Source organism: Lepidochelys kempii, chromosome 5, assembly GCF_965140285.1.
Source record: "Lepidochelys kempii isolate rLepKem1 chromosome 5, rLepKem1.hap1, whole genome shotgun sequence".
In the NCBI taxonomy this organism is placed as follows: domain Eukaryota; kingdom Metazoa; phylum Chordata; order Testudines; family Cheloniidae; genus Lepidochelys; species Lepidochelys kempii.
Window position 1 is genome coordinate 51,802,603 of NC_136384.1, and position 15,976 is coordinate 51,818,578.

The window sequence follows — 15,976 nt, forward strand, 5'->3', positions numbered from 1 at the left end:
GCTATAGAAATGTTGAGTTCTATAATATTGTGAGTGCACATAGTGCAAAAGTACTAATCGGAAAGGATTTTTTTTTTGTGAACTATTAGTTAGAAAATAAGGTTTGAATTTTTTATTCTTTCAATACTTCTTTTTCAGTGAAACTATAATGTTTCTTCATGAAATATTTCATCAAGGATTAAAAGCAAGAATAGCTAATTGGCCTACTTTAATTTTAGGTAAGTTGTTGTTACTTGTATTCAGACAATGAGATTTTCATGTCACTTTTCACCATTGGGTGACTTTTAAAAAAAAATGAATTGTCCCTTTTATGTACTATACATTTACAGAACTAACTCTATACATATAATTGTATATGATTATTAGGGATTGAGGAAAATTGTGGGTGTCAATTTGTCAGTATTTTTTGTGGGGAATAGCAGGGCTCTTCAGAGGTATGAGGGCTCCTTTTGGAGGTCAGCCTTTGGGAGGAGGTCAGCCTCTGCCCAAAGATTAGTCTTGGCATAGTCCCTGAACTTCCCATTATCATTCTGGTGCTACTATATGGTCAAAATGGTGATGCTTTGTCAGGAGAGGGGACCAAAGTTTGTATGACTCTATGAATATAATGGAAATAGAGCTGATCATAGTAATGCCGCTTCGATAGAGCTGACAGAATTTTTTGTGTAAGAGATGGATAACCAGAAAAACAGTGTTGTCTTGATTTTTTTTCTAGCTGACTTATTTGATATTTTGCTGCCAATGCTGAACATTTATCAAGAATTTGTTCGGAATCATCAGTACAGTCTACAAGTACTGGCAAACTGTAAGCAAAACAGAGATTTTGACAAACTCTTGAAGCAATATGAAGCCAACCCAGCATGTGAGGGGCGAATGCTGGAAACATTCCTTACTTACCCTATGTTTCAGGTAGTCTCTACATTTTTGTGATTGCACATTTATAAAATTCATTTGCATCATTTATTGTTGCAAAAATTAAGATCTGTTGAAGGTAACTAATTGCTTAATTAAAAATACTTGCATGAAAATTAATTTAGTCATTTGTTTATCACATATTATTCTGATATTGTTTGCATGTGGAGTGATAGTTTCAAAATTACACTTATTCCATTGCATTCAGGATCTTGCACATGTGGAAAGAAGAATGTGGGAGGAGGAATTGTGCCTAAATAAATAAATAAATAAAAATGGAGAAGCAGATCCTCTATCTTGATCTGCTCCAACAGCATGAAAAGGTCTGTAGTGAGCCACACACCAGCTCACTAGTGCAAGTTAGAGCAGCCCCAAGGCTGCTGTAATTCGAGCTAGTGCTGGAAGCAGGCAGATAATCAAGGAGGAGCAGTTATTAAATCCCTGACAGGACTTCATGCTTTTCAGTGATCAACTTCTGCTAAGTGTGGTGAAGAATTTATCCCAAACAACTTAAAAAAGTTTATTGTACTTCTGCTAACATGTCTTGATCTGATTGGATGAATTATTTTCATCTGTTTGCAAGGTTCTATAAACCACTAGTCTGGTTGTTTTACAGCAATTACATTTGGCATAATTATTTACTTATCAAAATCCTGAACCTAGTTTATATAGTTTTTCAAAAGAAAGTGTTGCTGATATAAAAATACTGACATTTGTATAATCATGCTAGTTAATAGCCACATCTGCCCAAAGGGTTTACTTGTGTTAGCACCTGTAGCATTCTCATTTGTCTTTGGTGAGCTCTTATTTTTAAATGTTGTAAATTTATTCTGCTGAATTGACGAAAACAGCTGGTGATCCATAAAGGGGATGTTATCTTAATTATTGATTGCTTTATTTGTATATAATATGCAGATTTGCAATCTCTCTGCTTATGAATTTTAGATGTATGGAATGTGAAAGGGAGGCATGCTCCATTGCCTAAGGCCTAAATTTCCAAAAGTGACTAGGGATTTTGGGTACCTCAATTTTTGAAACACTTTAAATTGGTCTGATTTTCAGCTGCCACTCTCCAGCCACCCATCTCTGAAGGCAGTGCTGCTGCCAGCAGCAGTGCAGAAGTTAGGGTGGCATAGTATGGTATTGCCACCCTCCCTTCTGCCAGCAGAGGTGGGTCTGACCCGGCCCCAGGACCGGCCTGTGCTGGGGAAAAGGAAGTCCTATTCCTTCACAGCCTGGTTGGGACTAGCAGCTGGAGCCCGGCACACAATAGGAGCCCCCAGCCAGGGCGCCCCCAGCTCTGCTTCTCCCCAATGCCTGGGAGCTAAAGGGGCTTTGGGCTGGCTGTGTGTGTGTGTGTGTGTGTGTGTGAAAGGGGTGACCACAGTGCCCCCTCAGCCCAACCCCAGCACCTTGGGTGGTTGCTCACATGTAAGGCTGGCCCTGCCCTCCCCCAAAAAGTGAAAATTCCCCCATACCATGCCATCCTCACTTCTGTGCTGCTGGTGGCGATGCGCTCCAGCTGTCCAGCTCTGAAGGCAGCACAGAAGTAAGGGTGGCAATATTGTGACCCCCTCCCCCCCCACAATAGCTGGATTTCCCGGGGAGACCAGATTTCACAGTCTGTGATGCGTTTTTCAGGGTTGTGAATTTGGTAGGGCCCTAAACATGATAAATAGAACTGGTGACCTCAGGTAACCTTAATTTGTTCAAACTGAAAAAATCTACCCAACATAAGAAATCTATACTAGAATATTTTTTGTTTTTGTCAGGCTTGACAAAGCCCTGGCTGGGATGATTTAATTGGGTATGGGTCCTGCTTTTGAGCAGGGGGTTGGACTAGATGACCTCCTGAGGTCCCTTCCAACCCTGATATTCTATGATTCTATGATTCTATATATATAAAGGCACTTGTATTACTGGAAATTAATAAAAAAATAGACAGACTAATTTGTGATTTTTTTGAGGATTTTTCCTATACTCAGCATTCCATCTTGAATTGGTAGAGGACTTTAAGATTCTAACTGAGCAGGGACTTGGATATCGTCAGTGAGTGACTAATCTGGTAGAATTTCAGAGCTCAGTTGGCGTCATTGTTTATCATAAATGCTGATGCTATATTTAATTTGTTTAAGATTCCTAGATATATTATAACTCTTCATGAACTTCTGGCTCACACACCCCATGAACACGTGGAAAGAAAGAGCCTTGAATTTGCTAAATCTAAACTAGAAGAACTTTCAAGGTAAGTTTTGTTCCATATATATACTAAGCTTGAAAGGAAAGCTCTGAAATAAAGAAACAATTAATTATTTTATCCTTTAACATTTTTTTAAATTAAAAATTTGTCTCTTTTTCTGCCAAGGCAAAGCTAAGATTTTTGCTGGTTTTTTGTTTTGTTTTTTTTTTGCCATGAAAATTGCCCAGCCTTAGGTATGAGTGAAGCATTTGTCTTTAACTAAAAAAAAAAAACCACGTGTTTTTTCCATAGTTAACAAAAATAACAATTTCATAATTAATAATAACAGAAGTGATCAGGGTCTTGAAAACTTCTCAGTTCTAAATTTGTGTAAATTTTTATAAATATTAATGATAATATCAATTTTGACATGTTCTTTTATGTGATGGCAGCTAAAAAGGTCCATGTATGCCAAATATTTTAGGTACAGTGCTTGAATATATTTTCAGAATTACTGCTCCCTTGAGATCTTTGCAAAGTGAGTCTCTTCCACTGCAACCTGAAACTTTCATAACTGCCTCTCTGCATAAATCTGGGGGTACATTTTGCCATTTTCTCTTGGGAACACAGCTTTCTGTTACATACATGGCTAAAGTGCACAAAGTCTAAATTATGAATTTTCCTGAATTTCCCCATGTGACAATGCCACTATTTTCCAGTCAAAGCAGCTTTTTAGCTGTTAGAAGAGTTTGTTTTATCATGTGGAAACTGTTGACATTTACTAGGTAGAGAGACCACCCCACTGGTTTCCATGAGTTTTTTCTCCCTACCAAGCCGAACTCCATCTACAGCCTGGCTCCTGAGTTTTTTTCAATTTATATTCTGCCTTAGACTCAGGCATATGCCTTCAGCTCCTCATGGAGCACTCAAATAGCCCTGTCTTGAGGGCATCTGAACAGAAGCAGAGTCCCCTTCCCATTTCAGGATAGGCAGAAGAATCTCTTATGGCTAGGTCTGTGGTAGCAGCAGCAGACTCTGCATCATCCCATGCCTCAGGTGAGGAGTTTGCTCCCACCAGCTACTCACTAGGCAGCCAACATTAGGAGCTCAGGCTGCTTGCACCCCCTCTACTATCAGGGCAGACAGTGCCTATCACAAGAACAAAACACTTGAGACAGATTTAGTCACATCACTTAATGCACTGCTGGAAGGCTCTCAGATACCACAGTGATGAGAATGGTATAAGAACCTATATAGAAGAACTCCCAAGCAGCTTTCTACCAACCCTGTTGTCCTTAGTGCTTCACCTCCTAGATTAGTAAAAGCTCCAATGGGGAAGACATTTTATGCGGATTGGTGTTTGTGGGCTTTGCAGAGGTTTAGAAGTGTTTGGATGTGTTTACAAGAAGTTTGGATGCTCAGAGGGTGGTGATTTGCCAGACTGGAGTAGGGAGGGCATTCTGACTCTGATTCAGGAAAGCATCACTATTCAGCGCAGCACTTAAGCATGTGCCGAAGTGCAGTCATGAATTGGAGTCTCTATGCGTAGGGAAAAGGTATAGGGAGCGGGGTGGGAGAAGGAAACAAATAAGGCATTGGGTCTGGCATGGTTGGAGTAAATAAAGGTGCAAAATGCTCCATGAGAGAAGATCCGAGCTACTAATTGGAGCAGAGATGTGGAAGACCTTGAAGTCATGGCCAAGGTGACCTAAATTGACTAGGTAGAGAGGGCCAATAGGAGGGTGGCCTGATCTGATGAACAGGAAAGATGGTCTTAGTAGCTGTAGAAAGCTCAGGTAGATAGCATTAATGAGACTTGGCCAAGATATGGTCATTCAAGACTTTGGTGAGAGCAGTTTCAGAAGTGGTGAAAGTAGAGTACCTGGACTGGAATTAATCTATGAATGAAGAGAGGAGGTTGAAGCAAAGGTTGTAAAACTTATTTTTCTTGTTAGCAGCTACTTTTATTACTACTTTATGTTGACCAGCAGCTTGTATCAAAAACCAAAGTGTGACAGTTCTTGAGGTGAATTCTTGGGGAAGCTAGCGATTTTTACATTTACTTTGATAGCAATATATATGAATATTGCAAAATACGTTTCAGGGAATTAAAAATCCTCTTTGTACTGTGCCTGACAGGGTGATGCATGATGAAGTGAGTGACACAGAAAATATCCGGAAAAATTTAGCCATAGAAAGAATGATAGTAGAAGGTTGTGATATATTACTAGATACCAGCCAAACTTTTATACGTCAAGGTAAGGCTTTTTCTTAATATGTGTGTGTGTGTATATATAAAATTTTGAAAAGTGTGTATTAAAAACAGCAGAATTAATGTTGGCATCATTGGAAAGATGATACTGCTGGTGCCCAGGGTCACAAGGTTGATGTCCACATACGATAAGTGACAGGTTGCCCCTATGACAAATAGTTTTGGGCTACAGTTGAGCCCCACTTCTGTGCTGTTTTTTTCAGGGGCCATGAAAAACAGCAGCACAATAATAGTAAAGCACCCGTGGGAAAGTAGCATACATACAGACTGGACAATCATCTTCAATGGACCAGAAATTATCTGCAGCTCCACGGAGAACAGGTCTGTCTGGCCAATTGATGTTGCAGTCTCAGATGATGCCAACATTCAGACAAAAACACAAGAGAAGCTAGAAGTACTTGAAGCTTTGTCAAATGGTGGAGAGATTGTGAGGAATGAAAACAGCTGTCTACTGTTCCCATTTTTCATTTGTGCTTCGGGAACAGCTCAAAATGCTATAATTTAATTTCTTGATAACCTGTGCTGCTAGATGGATACTTCACTGACAAATGGCCAAGAACAGATATTACAGTATGACAACATTATATACGTATTTGAGTTTTTGAAGACAAGTATTTTGTTTCACAGAATACTGTTTTGGGCTACAGTAAAAGCTCAGTGTACATCGCAGAAACATTCCTGCAAAAAGAAACTGTGAAGAATGAGCATACTGCATAAGAGTACAGATTCACTTGTATGTAGGAGTTTGCAACATGAGAGAGACACTGCATCCTTTGTATTATTATTTTTGGAAAGAGTTTCCTTTGAGGTTCATGTATAGTAATGATGGACGTAATGGTAAAATTCCACATAATCTTGATGAAAATAAAACTTTAATATGGCACCTTTTATGGAAAATGTTGGCATCAGGTTGGAATTATCAGTGTAGTGGATCTTATATTAATGATAAGCCAACAATATTAAAATAAACTCAAGAAAAAATTGGTAAATGAAACTTATTTTTTGTTAAACCACTAAATATTTGTAAGTGATTATCTCTGAATCATTAGCACCAAGCAAGCAGATCTTTATGCTGACCTAGAGATCTGTAGTGCAGGATTTTGGCTTTTCATATGCATAAGCATCTTTGTAGTCCAAAAAAAGGTGATATTCAGGGAAACTTAAGAATGCAATTTAGGTGCATCCTTTAAAATTAAGACCAGTGGCCTGAGGTGTGGATTCACATTACACATTTTAGAACTAAATTTGACAGCTGTGAAAAGCACATAAGCCCTTTGAATATTGCTCTGTGTGTGTGTGTTTGTGTGTTTAATAAATTCTGGAAGTCTAATGTATTGTGTATGTATAATATGTGGCCTTACCAAGTAAATAGGGATAATAATATCAAGGGATATTAAAGATAAAGATTCTTATTACAACAGTCACTCTGAAATCTATGTAGGTTTTGGAAGGATTTTTCATAATTAAATATGGATGTTTGGCATAATTCTATGCTGTTGGTCCCAGGATATTAGAGACAAGGTGGGTGAGGTAATATCTTTTATTGGACCAATTTCTGTTGATGAGAGAGACCAGCTTCAGGTCTGGCAGAAGAAGAGCTCTGTATAAGCGCCACAGCTTGTCTCTCTTACCAAGAGAAGCTGGTCCAATAAAAGATATTGCCTCACCAAACCTGCCTCTCTAAAAATGCTGTGTATGTAAATTTAGGGAAGTATCTGCAAGAAAAATATTAAACAAAATATATTGGACAAGAAGTTGTATCTTTCATTGTATCTAGTGCCAAAAACCGTTGTGAGACATGAACTTCCTTGACTGACACTAGTCTAAGTATTGTGTGAATTCACCCAGTGAAGTGAGCTGTAGCTCACAAAAGCTTATGCTCAAATAAATTGGTTAGTCTCTAAGGTGCCATAAGTCCTCCTTTTCTTTTTGCGAATACAGACTAACACGGCTGCTACTCTGAAACCTGTATAAACCATGTTATTCTTCAGTATACTTACAATATTTTGGTGTATATATCTGAATTATTTCATCTGTTTCATTAGTAATTGCTTATCTTGTTTTGTTTATATGCCTAGAAATTTGTCAATAAAAAGTAAATATAATAAACCTACCATGAGAAGAAGTCTTACTATATTTACTCATATGGTGTTTTTAATAAGAATTGAATATAACCCATCTTCTTTTTTTAAGTAAGCCAATGAAACCCTTGATTATTTCTGGAGAAGAATAGTTATTCTGAAAACTGTGCATGATGCAAGAGAATTATCTCACCAAAGACTAGGTTCTGATCTCTGATCTGAAAGCTTACATCGTCGCGTATCTTGTAAAATCATCCGCTGTGCATGATATTGTATGGTATCAGAGATCAGAAATTAACTGTGGAAACAAAAACAAAAAAACCCTCCTCATTTCTCTGTATCATTTGGTTTCCTGCTGTCCATGTCACAAAAATAGCCTGTAACAGTTGATGCTAATTGGGTCTTTGTTGGCAGTCTCAGCAGACAGACCAAGGACTGAATGTGTCTGGAGAATGAGCTAGCTTCTCAACCTGTAGAAGTGTTTCCTCTAGATCAATGCTGAATACATTTGCAGAGAAGCAAGAGGGAAACTTGTATTGATTCTGCTGGCACAATACTGTACAGATTCTCTGGCTGTTGGCCACTGCTTCCAGTCTGGCACCTTTCTCTGCAGTCTGTCTCCCATTGTTGCCCTCTGCTTTGGTCTGTGTGGGCCTGCATGGAGACAGTCTTCATGGCACACAGAGGGGAAGAAGCTCCTCCATTCTATGGCTTCCATATACACAGAACCACCAACAGACATAAATGTTGGAGAAACCCTCATTCAAGTCCTTTGTCCCAGGGTGAACATCACCTTTGTAGAATATAATACGCAATTTAGTTTACTGAAAGACATTTAAGGACATTCAGACTGGACCTGTGGATAGGTGTGGGAGTCAGGATAACTGGTTCCTGTTCCTGTGTTTGCCTCTGCCACTTCCTTGCTATTGAAACTGTAACTTGCTATAGACTCTAGCACCTAGAGGGTCCCAATATGCATTCTATCAGTGACTTCCACCTACAGGCTACTCCAATGCCCATTAACTGCCATGCTCTTTCCAGGGCTCCCAGACTCCTTGCTTGAGATCCACTCCTCCCAACTTCCTCTCTTGGCAATACTGTGGCAATTTATTTCTCCAGAGCAGGAGAAAGCAGAATTGCATTTGTAAATCAGGCAACGGCAACAGCATGCAGATTTAAAGCCTCATTTTAAAAAGAAAAATATGTCTACACTATGAAATTAGGTCGATTTTATAGAAGTTTATTTTTAGAAATTGATTTTATACTGTCGATTGTGTATGTCCCCACTTAACGCATTAAGTCGGCGGAGTGCGTCCTCACTACCATGGATAGCATTGACTCACGAAGCGGTGCACTGTGGGAAGCTATCCCATTGGAATTCTGGGTTAAGTTCCCAATGCCTGATGGGGCAAAAACATTGTTGTGGGTGGTTTGGGGTACATGTCATCAGTCTCCCCTCTGTCCCTTCCTCCCTTCTTCCATGAAAGCAACTGTGGACAATCATTTAGCAACTTTTTTCCTGAGTTACCCATGCAGACGCCATAGCATGGCAAGCATGGAGCCCGCTCAGCTCACCACTGCTGTTGCGAGCATTGTAAACACCTCACGCATTATATTGCAGTATGTGCAGAACCTGGCTAAGAGACAGCAGCACGAGGATGATTGTGAGGAGGACATGGACACAGACATTCCTGAAAGCATGGGATGTGGCAATTGGGACATCCTGGTGGCAGTGAGGCTGGTTGATACAGTGGAATGCTGATTCTGGGACGGCAAACAAGCACAGACTGGTGGGACCGCATAATCTTGCAGATCTTCCCAGTGGTTGCGAAACTTTCACATATGTAAGGCCACTTTCCTGGAACTCGGTGAGTTGCTTTCCCGCACCTGGAAGCACAGGAATACCAAGATGAGAGCTTCCCTGACAGTTGAGAAGTGAGTGGCAATAGCCCCATGGAAGCTTGCAACGCCTGACTGCTACTGGTCAGTCAGGAATAAATTTGGAGTGGGCAAATCTACTGTGGGGACTGCTGTGATTCAAGTAGCCAGTGCAATCACTGACGTTCTGCTATCAAGGATAGTGACTCTGGGAAATGTGCAGGTCATAGTGGATGGCTTTGCTGCAATGGGTTTCCCTAATTGTGGTGGGGTGATAGACGGAATGCATATCTCTATCTTGGCACTGGAACACCTTGCCAACCAGTACATAAACTGCAAGGGGTACTTCTCAATGGTGCTGCAAGCACTGGTGGATCACAAGGGACGCTTCATCAACATCAACGTGGGATGGCCGGGAAAGGTGCATGATGCTCGCAGCTTTAGGAACTCCGGGCTGTTTGAACAGCTGCAAAAAGGGACTTACTTCCCAGATTAGAAAATTACTGTTGAGGATGTTGAAATGCCAATAGTTATCCTTGGAGACCCAGCCTACCCTTGCTTCCATGGCTCATGAAGCTATACACAGGCAGCCTGGACAGTAGTAAGGAAAAGTTCAACTATAGGCTGAGCAAGTGCAGAATGTTGGTAGAATGTGCCTTTGGACATTTAAAAGTTCACTGGCGCTGTTTGCTGACTAGGTTAGACCTCAACACAACCAATATTCCCACTGTTATGACTGCTTGCTGTGTGCTCCATAATATAGTAGAGTATATAGAGTAAGGGGGAGACATTTATGGTGGGGTGGGAGGTTGAAGCAAATTGCCTGGCTGCCAATTTTGAACAGCCAGACACCAGGGTGATTAGAAGAGCACAGGTAGGCGTGCTACGTATTAGAGAGGCTTTGAAAACCAGTTTCATGACTGGCCAGGCTACGGTGTGAAAGTTGTGTGTGTTTCTCCTTGATGCAAACCCGCCCCCTTTGTTGATTTTAATTCCCTGTAAGCCAACCACCCTCCCCGCTTCAATCACAGCTGGTAAAGGATATAAAGTCACTATTGTTTTGAAACCATGCATTCTTTCTTTATTAATTAAAAAAAGAGGGAGATAACTGATAAGGTAGCCCAGGTAGGGTAGGGGAGAAGGAGAGAAGGACAAGGGCACATTACTTATTGTAGCCACACTACAAATCAAAACTGTTTGAATGACAGCTTTCTGTTGCTTGGGCCATCCTCTGGAGTAGAGTGGCTGGGTGCCTGGAGCCTTCCCCCGTCGCATTCTTGGGCATCTGGCTGAGGAGGATATGGAACTTAGGGAGGACAGCAGGCAGTTGTATAGTGGATGCAGCAGCAGTCTGTGCACTTGTTGGCTTTCCTGCATCTCCACCAGATGCCTGAGCACGTCCGTTTGCTCCCCCATTAGTCTCAGCATTGCGTCCTGCCTCTTCTCATTATGCTCACTTAATGCTTTCCTGGACTCTGCCACTGAATACCTCCATGCGTTCAGCTGTGTCCTATCAGTATGGGAGGACTACATGAGCTCGGAAACATGTCGTCACGAGTGTGTTTTTTTCGCCTTCTAATCTGCAATAACCTCAGGGATGGAGATGATAGGGGGAGCATAGAAACATTTGCACCTGCAGGGGGATAAAAAGGGAGAGTAAAATTTAAGATGACGCATTTCTGAGAACAAAAGGGAGACCCTTTCACAGTGAATCAACCAATTCACAGCAGACAGCACATGTGGTTTAGGTACAAGGTCGCATTTTGCCTTTTATATTGAGCGCCTGTAATGCCAGACACATAACACATGGCTGGGCAACAGAAATTCGGTTTCCAGGCAGCCATGGTAAGCCAAAAGCATGTGGGTTTGGCTTCTAATGCCTTCATAACATGTGGGAATGTTTTCAAACTGCAGCTTCCTCCTTTCCCATGGCAAGCAATGCTGGTTGGGTTTGCCATTTAAAAGGAGGGGCTGTGGTTTTCAGGTGGATGTGCAGCACACACCTCCCTCCACCCCTCTGCAAGGCTATTTGGGATGATCCTTCACCCGTCCCCCTGCCGCATGGCTATGGGAAGATCCCTTTGAGCCAAGCGCAAACAGCGCAGCGTGAACGGGGTCCTTTTATTGTTCCCTTACAAAAATTCCCTTATTTCAACCAGGTGACCATGAATGATATCACTCTCCTGAGGCTAACACAGAAAGATAAAGACTGAATGTTGCTTGAATGCAATGAAAATCCAGGACCATTCACTGCCATGCTTTGTGCTGCAATGATTCCAGACTACTTGCTACTGGCTTGGCGTGGTAAAGTGTCCTACCATGGAGGATGAAATAAGGCAGCCCTCCCCAGAAACCTTCTGCAAAGGCTCTCAGAGTACCTCAGGAGAGCTTCATGGAGATGTCCCTGGAGGATTCCCGTTCCATCCCCAGACACGTTAACAGTAGTTGTACTAGCCACGGATGCATCCCAAGTCTTCAGGGCAAATCAAACATTAAACACTATTGCTTTTAAACCCTGTACTGTAGTTACAAATATGCACTCGCCATAGGTGCCTTCTCCACCTTCAGGGTAGAGGATCCTGCCTTGGGAGGGTATTGGCTCCAGGGTGATGAAAAGGTCCTGGCTGCCGGGGAGAACCTGGGAAGGTCATGCCTGACTAATCTAATCGCCTTCTATGATGAGATTACTGGTTCTGTGGATGAAGGGAAAGCAGTGGATGTATTGTTTCTTGACTTTAGCAAAGCTTTTGACATGGTCTCCCACAGTATTCTTGTCAGCAAGTTAAAGAAGTACGGGCTGGATGAATGCACTATAAGGTGGGTAGAAAGTTGGCTAGATTGTCGGGCTCAACGGGTAGTGATCAATGGCTCCATGTCTAGTTGGCAGCCGGTGTCAAGTGGAGTGCCCCAGGGGTCGGTCCTGGGGCCGGTTTTGTTCAATATCTTCATAAATGATCTGGAGGATGGTGTGGATTGCACTCTCAGCAAATTTGCGGATGCTACTAAACTGGGAGGAGTGGTAGATACTCTGGAGGGGAGGGATAGGATACAGAAAGACCTAGACAAATTGGAGGATTGGGCCAAAAGAAATCTGATGAGGTTCAATAAGGATAAGTGCAGGGTCCTGCACTTAGGACGGAAGAACCCAATGCACAGCTACAGACTAGGGACCGAATGGGTAGGCAGCAGTTCTGCGGAAAAGGACCTAGGGGTGACAGTGGACGAGAAGCTGGATATGAGTCAGCAGTGTGCCCTTGTTGCCAAGAAGGCCAATGGCATTTTGGGATGTATAAGTAGGGGCATAGCGAGCAGATCGAGGGACGTGATCATTCCCCTCTATTCGACATTGGTGAGGCCTCATCTGGAGTACTGTGTCCAGTTTTGGGCCCCACACTACAAGAAGGATGTGGATAAATTGGAGAGAGTCCAGCGAAGGGCAACAAAAATGATTAGGGGTCTGGAACACATGACTTATGAGGAGAGGCTGAGGGAACGGGGATTGTTTAGTCTGCAGAAGAGAAGAATGAGGGGGGATTTGATAGCTGCTTTCAACTACCTGAGAGGTGGTTCCAGAGAGGATGGTTCTAGGCTATTCTCAGTGGTAGAAGAGGACAGGACAAGGAGTAATGGTCTCAAGTTGCAGTGGGGGAGGTTTAGGTTGGATATTAGGAAAAACTTTTTCACTAGGAGGGTGGTGAAACACTGGAATGTGTTGCCTAGGGAGGTGGTGGAATCTCCTTCCTTAGAAGTTTTTAAGGTCAGGCTTGACAAAGCCCTGGCTGGGATGATTTAATTGGGGATTGGTCCTGCTTTTGAGCAGGGGGTTGGACTAGATGACCTCCTGAGGTCCCTTCCAACCCTGATATTCTATGATTCACCACTTGCCTGCTGCACATTCTCCTCCTCCTCCTCTTCCTCATCCACAAAATCCTTCTCCGTGTTGCATGAGACTCCCCCCTTGCAAGTGTCCACAGACAGTGGTGGGGTAGTGGTAGGGTCCCCCCCTAGAATGGCATGCAGCTGATCATAGAAGCAGCATGTATGGGGCTCTGACCCAGAGTGACCGTTTGCCTCCTTTGTCTTTTGGTAGGCTTGCCTGAGCTCCTTGAGTTTCATGCGGCACTGCTGTGTGTCCCTGTTGTAGCCTCTGTCCATCATGCCCTGTGTGATTTTGGCATATTTATTAGCATTTCTTCTTTTTGATCGGAGTTCTGCCTGCATAGATTCTTCTCCCCTTGGAGCTATGAGATCAAGTGTCCCATTTGGTCTATGCTGGAGCTCGTTTGCGATTCTGGGGGGACTGCATCGTCACCTGTGCTGCTGAGCTCGCCACACTGACCCAAACAGGAAATGAAATTCAAAAGTTCCCGGGGCTTTTCCTGTGTACCTGGCTAGTGCATCAGAGTTGAAAATGCTGTCCAGAGCAGTCACATCGGAGCACTCTGGGATAGCTCCCGGAGGCCAGTAACGTTGATTTGCGTCCGCACTACCCCAAATTCGACCCAACAAGGTCGATTTTAGCACTACTCCCTTTGCTGGGGAGGAGTACAGAAGTTGATTTTAAGAGCCCTTTAGGTTGACGGAATGGGATTGCTTGTGCAGACGCATTCATTATAAAACCGACCTAACGCGGCTAAATTTGATCTAATCCTGTAGTGTAGACCAGGGCTTAGTTTGTCCTGAATTGCAGATATTTTGTTAAAATAATATTTTGGCAATACCAAACCATTTAGTTCAAGTATTTCTGGTTAAAATACCCAGGATTGATCTGAAAATTCTACAGAAGCATGCCACTGTATTAATTTGGGTTAATGAGTGTTCCAAAATTAGCATCACTTGTTACAATAAGGAGCTGTCCCAATATGTGTTTTTGTTTTTTCCCCCCTTAAGAGGAAATCTGTAGTGGGAATGTGTGGCAAACAGATGCTCAGCTCCTGTTGTTAATAGGAATTCACCAAACAGAAAACCCTAAAAGAAATTGGCCTCTTTGCTGGATGGGAACCATAGAGTATGTGCTGGGGAACTGACTCAATATATGATTAATATTAGATTGTTTATTTAATCCAGCAAAGTAAGTTCACACAGTAACTTTTATATTTATATAATAACATTTCATATTTCTGCAGGAACACAACTTGGCATTAACAAATACTCTATCTTCAGCCCATCTTGGCATTATTAAATACTGTACTACTCAAAGAGTTGTACCATATCATCAGCAAAAAATGAGTATTTCTAAACCCCTTTGTGAATATGAATACTTCTTTAATCAAAGTGATAACAGATAACCCTAATGTAGTTGCTTCTGCCCCAGGCAGAATACGGATAAGATGAATACTACTATTAAATCCTAACCTGAATTTTAGGAGCTAAGAAGAACATGTTCTAAGCCCTGGAATAGAAAGTTCCTTCAAAATTTTTTAACTTCAAGCAAATCCTTGCATAGTGTTTTGGAAGGTAATGGTGGAAGGTGTCAGGGAATGAATGTCCAAATTCAACACACAAAGCTGGTCTTCTTAGTAGCTTTTCAGCTGGACAGATAGGCAGTTTTGTTTGCCAGAAAAAAAGGCCACAATTTTTTTGCTCAGAATTCTAGATGAATCTGCAAAACGTTTCATGAAACTAAAAAATGCCACTGCAAAACTTCAGAAAGTTGGACTTTATTCCAGTTTTTTATTGCAATGGTGAGAATTTTGTCATACCCCTCTAGTTTAAACATAAAATAGGCATTAGTGAATACAGTTCTGTCTTTTACCAGTGTGTATTTGACTATGCCTGTTTATAGAAGCTTTTTATATATTATGTCTAAAATTAATGTAAAATGTGTATTTGGGGAAGGTAAGTATTCAGCTACATTTTATGTAAACTGAACATTGCTTTCTCAGTAAGACATTTGTTTTCCATTTATATATTGTTTATTAACTTAACATTTTATACATGAAGAGTGAACAAGATGATTTTCCTTCCAATATAATGTAATGAATTTTAAGCTAATATTCATTAATTAAGTGGATAAACTTTTGAAAGTTCCTTTCAGGAAATGTGTGTAGACTTTGGGTCAGATACTGCTCTCAGATACACATAAGGAGTTGTACATTTGACCCATAAGAAAAAAATTGACCCCATAAAGGTCACAAATGGGTGACACAAATGGTGATGTAAGTTGGGTGTCTTGTGAAAATTGGTCAGAAAACAGGTTAAAGATGGTGTAAGTGGCATAGTAATGTAACTTTTACCAATGTGAAATTTTGTGGTGATCTGATTCAGACGCTGGCATAACAGGATACAGTCTCCATTGAATTCAGTGGCAGTTGTGTCTGCAGACAGTAGGCTTCAGTTTGGCCTGGGAGGGCTGAGAATTGTGTAAAGTAAAGTAAAGGAGAAGAAGCCCATCTTAGTTACACTCCTCTGTCACTTGCTTTTTCAACTGTACCGTATTCCTACCCTCTTCCATCTCCTTGATGTGTAAATTACTCATTTTGCAAAGATACTAAATATCAAAATTAGTGAAAACTGTGCTACGTTGCCACCTAATCTCCATTATCTGACCAAATGACTCATGATATAAAACTTAAACTACCCATGGATTTTTCCAAGAAACCTCCCTGGCAGGAGTTCAAGTATTACCGCAGGTTGGATTTGGCTGCATGTGGC

The 15,976-nt window shown here is 41.6% G+C and overlaps 1 protein-coding gene across 1 annotated transcript in view; it reads left to right on the plus strand.

The window, feature by feature from the left end:
• RASGRF2 (Ras protein specific guanine nucleotide releasing factor 2) overlaps nt 1-15,976 on the plus strand; it is a 215,597-nt gene that overhangs the window by 63,966 nt on the left and 135,655 nt on the right. The window contains exons 6-9 of the mRNA XM_073344380.2: nt 139-218; nt 716-909; nt 3,048-3,157; nt 5,231-5,349. Coding sequence (XP_073200481.1) covers nt 139-218; nt 716-909; nt 3,048-3,157; nt 5,231-5,349 — 503 coding nt within the window. The remainder of the gene's footprint in view (nt 1-138; nt 219-715; nt 910-3,047; nt 3,158-5,230; nt 5,350-15,976) is intronic.